The sequence below is a fragment of the Pectinophora gossypiella genome, chromosome 3, assembly GCF_024362695.1.
Source record: "Pectinophora gossypiella chromosome 3, ilPecGoss1.1, whole genome shotgun sequence".
Taxonomy (NCBI): Eukaryota; Metazoa; Arthropoda; class Insecta; order Lepidoptera; family Gelechiidae; genus Pectinophora; species Pectinophora gossypiella.
In genome coordinates, this window is record NC_065406.1 from 18108771 (window position 1) to 18113298 (window position 4528).

General features: G+C 59.3%; 1 protein-coding gene across 1 annotated transcript; it reads left to right on the plus strand.

Annotated features, from left to right (window-relative positions):
* The first annotated feature begins 451 nt into the window (after positions 1–451).
* On the plus strand, positions 452–2731 carry LOC126381290 (uncharacterized). Its single transcript, XM_050030795.1, has one exon. It carries the CDS (start codon positions 452–454, stop codon positions 2729–2731), a length of 2280 nt encoding a protein of 759 aa, XP_049886752.1.
* Positions 2732–4528: the final 1797 nt, after the last annotated feature.

A 4528-nucleotide genomic window follows, 5' to 3' on the forward strand; every position in this document is an offset into this window, starting at 1 on the left:
TCACACTGAGTGGAGGGGGCTGCGAGGAGATAACCTCTATAAAAAATCCGCAGGGAGGAGGCGAATTCCGCCTTCGCGCGGCTGGTTCGTCGGTCGTCAATGTACGGCTGGCGGACAGGCTTCGGCCACAGTCGGGCGAACCTGTTACCCTGACTTGCGGTGGTCATGTCTCGCGGCATGTCTCAGGGCCAGGGGGGCTTGCCTTAACCGGCCGGCCCCGAGAGGAGTAAACCTCACTAAAAAATCTCCCAAAGTCTCACGTTGGGGCACCTTCGGGTCTCGCGCGGCGTGAGGCGCCTGTTGCAGGTGGCGGAGGGGATATCTCCGGTAGCGAGCGGCCATCGCTGGGGCACCGCCCGACCCCCCAGGCGGATTAGGGTTACCCGGGTACAGAGGGCACTGCCCGGGTGGACTGATTATTTCCCTCCTACTCGTGGGATCAATTAAAATTATGGATAAAAAGGTTGTTGTGGAGTTAGTGGACTGCTTAAAAAAGAAAAATATACGGACCGAATTAATTGACGAACTTGGCGAGATACGTGGACACGATTGCGCGCGATCTGGGGAAGGGACGGCACTGCCTGCGGATACCACCAATCCGGAGGCGGCCATCCTTTCCAATGTTGAAAGTGACGGCTGCTCAAGTGCAGCTGAGACGCCCCGTAAGGGGAAAGGGAAGGTTGGGTCGATCTTGGACCCAAGGCCACTGGTGCTTAGCGGCAAGGACCAGGGGCTAAAGGAACAGGCACCTCCCAGACCATATTGGGCCATGGCTGGAATTGGACTGGAAGAGGGGACGACGGTACTCATCTCGGAAACAGAATCTGACTGTTCCGGGATGGACACAGCCATCTCCTACTCCGACGGAGGTTCGACCGCTGGTGAGTTGCGGCGGAAGAAACGGAGAGCTCCGGAGGCGGGCAGCAGTGGCGAGTCAGGTGCTGGCTCAGCCATTGTTGCGCTCACTCCAGTCCGCGCAGCTAAGCGCGGTAGAGGAAGGCCGCCCACTACTGGGCACTACGTTGGACTGGCCAAAGCAAAGGAGGCCTTGGTCAGTGCCCAACGCGCGGAGTTAGAACTCCAGGACGAGACGGAGGTCCTGGCATCTACCAGGGAGCTTGCGGCGGTGCCTGCAGACTGCCTAGAGAAACGGGTGGAGAGCGGCGTCAAGGTTATCCTTGACGTTGCTCGTAAATCCAAAAATCTCAAGGGCACGTTTGTCAACGCCCTTAAGAAAGCAGCCGCGCAGATAGAACACGCTGTCGCGGCGCTAGCGGAGAGAACCTCTGATGAGGAAGTGCGGGTGCTGCGTTCCGAGAACGTGGAACTCAGGAGGAGGGTGGAGAGCCTCGGCGAGGAGATGGTCAAGCTCCGCGAGGACCTTGCACATCTCTCCGCGGAGCGCACCCGCTCCAAAGCCCCCGCATCCCAGTCGGAGGAAAGGAGTGAGGCGGACCAGCGGTCAGACATGCTGAATGATATCGATCGAATGATCGACATCAAGCTGGCCAGGCTGGAAAACCGCCTACTCCCACCGTCGGCATTCCGTCCGCCACTGCAGGCGGATTTGAACAGACCTGCCCCGCAGGCAAAGGGAGTTAAGCCACAAGCTACCAAGGTAGCCCCAACTGCCAAAGCGCCGGCTGCCAAGGCCGCCAAAAAGGCTGCCCCGGCTGTTGGCCCTCCCACCGCAACGCCCACACGTGGCAAAGCGACCCCCTTGCAGGGATCGCAACCACCTGCGGAGACCTGGAGCGAGGTGGTGCGGAGAGGCAAAAAGGGGAAGAAGGGACGTAAAGCCGAAGCTGCTTCCGCAGCCCAGACTGCGCCTAGCAAGCCTCCGGCGAGCCATGTAGGTACTACAAGGCCGCACGGAAAGGCAAAGCCGAACAAGGCGAGAGGAAGCAGAGAGGCTAAGGCTCTTCTGCGTCCATCTAGGTCGGCGGCGGTCACATTAACCTTGCGTCCTGAGGCGAACGACGAGGGTCTGACCTATGCCCAGGTTCTCACCAAGGCGAGGTTGGGAGTGGACCTGAAGCAGCTGGGCATTGACGGTCTCCGCTTCAGAATGGCTGCCACCGGGGCTCGCATTCTCGAAATCCCCGGAAAGGAGAGCGGGGACAAGGCCGAACTCCTTGCAGCCAAGCTGAAAGAGGTCCTTCCAGAGACCGTTAAGGTAGCTCGCCCGGTGAGATGCACAGACGTGGTCATCTCCGGGCTTGATGACTCTGCAACACCAGAGAGCATCAGGGCAGCAGTTGCCGAGACTGGGAAATGCTCTGCTGAGCACGTCAAGGTCGGCCCTATCCGGGTCGGGGTATTTGGCGTGGGCAGTACGCTGGTGGAGTGCCCTGTCGAGGCAGCCAAGGTGTTGGTGGAGAACGGGCGACTCTTAGTCGGCTGGAGTTCAGCCCGAGTGCGGACACTGGGGCCTAGGCCAATGAAGTGCTTCAAGTGCTTCGAGATTGGGCATACTGGGCTCCAGTGTAAATCGCAGGTGGACCGAAGCCGGAACTGCTTCCGGTGCGGGCAGGAAGGGCACATGTCATCGACATGTACCGGCGACCTCCACTGCCCCATTTGCAAGGCTGCAGGGAAACCTGCAAACCATGCAACTGGGGGTCGGAAGTGCGCACGGCCGAAGAAAGGCAAAAAAGGGACTGCCTGGACCCCAGTCTCTAGCCAAGCACCGAGGCAGCCGCCGCAGGAGGCGATGGTGACCGGTCACTAATGGCAGGTCACAGTTTCCTTCTTGGGAACTTGAACCACTGCGCTGGTGCGCAAGACTTGTTCTTGCAAACCACGCTGCAGAGGTCAAGTGACGTGGCGGTCATCACGGAGCCATACTACGTGTCTTCCCAGCCCAACTGGGTTGGCGACACGCGGAACTCCGTGGCGATTGTTGTGGCGTCTGGTCCGGGCTCCATGCCTCTTTCTGTCCGGGACAGGGAGCCAGGATTTGTCTCCGCCTTTTGGGGCGAGTATTTGGTCTTCGGGGTTTACTATTCTCCCAATGCACCGTTTGCTGAGTACCAGCTGTTCCTCGACCAACTGGGGATAGCTGTCAGGAGGACAACTCAGCACAACGTGGTGGTGCTCGGCGATTTTAACGCCCACAGCACAGCATGGGGATCCCCGGAGACCAACGACCGCGGTGAGGCAGTTGAGGACTGGGCGGCAATGTGCGGTCTCGCACTGCTTAATACCGGCTCAACTGACACGTGGGTGCGACGGCAGAGCGGGTCCATAGTGGACTTAACGTTCGCTAGCCCTGCAATAGCATCGCGCGTGTCAAACTGGCGGGTGCTGGATGATGTGGAGACTCTATCGGACCACCGCTACCTTACGTTCGAGGTCTCCACCTCAGCCGGTGACACCAACTCCCGTCGGGAACGGGAAGCCAGACCATCGGTCTTCCCGAGATGGTCGCTCGTGCGCCTCAACGAGGAGCTGCTGGAGGAGGCTGCCATTGTCCAGGCATGGACCATGCAGCCTGTAGACCCGGCAGAGGTGCACGAGGGTGCTGTCAAATTTAGGGAGGCTCTGACGCAGCTGTGCGACGCGGCAATGCCTCGAGCCAAGAGGCGGCCCCCTAGGCGTGCGGTATACTGGTGGACTCAAGATATAGCTGATCTGCGCGAAGCTTGCGTTGCGGCGCGTCGAGAGTTCACCAGATACCGAAGGCTTCAAGCTCGCAACGGAGAAATGGAGGACTTGCTCCACAACATCTATAGCCAGTCGAAGAAATCTCTTCAACTGGCTATCAGCAAGTCCAAAACCATTTCCAGGCAGGAAATGCTGGAGGACCTCAATAGGGATCCGTGGGGACGTCCGTATCGTGCGGCGAGATGCAAATTTCGCCCACAGGCGCCCCCGATAACGGAAACCTTACAGCCTCAGCTGCTGGAGGATGTGGTGACGGCTCTGTTCCCGGACAGCCCCGATCACGCTCCCCCAGCAATGGCGGACTTCCCTCAGGAAGAAGATGAGGCTGAAGAGGTTCCTCCGCTAAGGTTGCTGGAGATTCGCGCAGCTGCGATAAGGTTACGGGCCAAAAACACCGCGCCCGGACCAGACGGAGTCCCAGGGCGGGTTTTGGCTTTGGCGCTGGACAAGTTGGGGGCTCACCTAGCCGAGCTTCTCGACGCATGTCTGGCGTCAGGTCAATTTCCGACCTGTTGGAAGGAAGGACGATTGGTCCTTCTCAAGAAGGATGGGCGCCCGGCAGAATCTCCCTCTGCCTACCGCCCTATAGTTCTGCTGGACGATACGGGGAAGCTCTTTGAGCGTATCATCGCCTCCCGTATCACCCAACATCTGTCCAACGTAGGCCCCGATTTGTCGGACAACCAATTCGGGTTCCGAGTGAGCCGATCGACGATTGACGCGATCTTGCGCGTCAAAGCTCACTCGGAGGAAGCGGTTGCCTCTGGCGGTGTGCTGTTGGCGGTGTCCCTGGACATCGCCAACGCATTCAATACCCTGCCATTTGGCAGCATCCTCGAGGCAATTCGATTTCATCGATTGC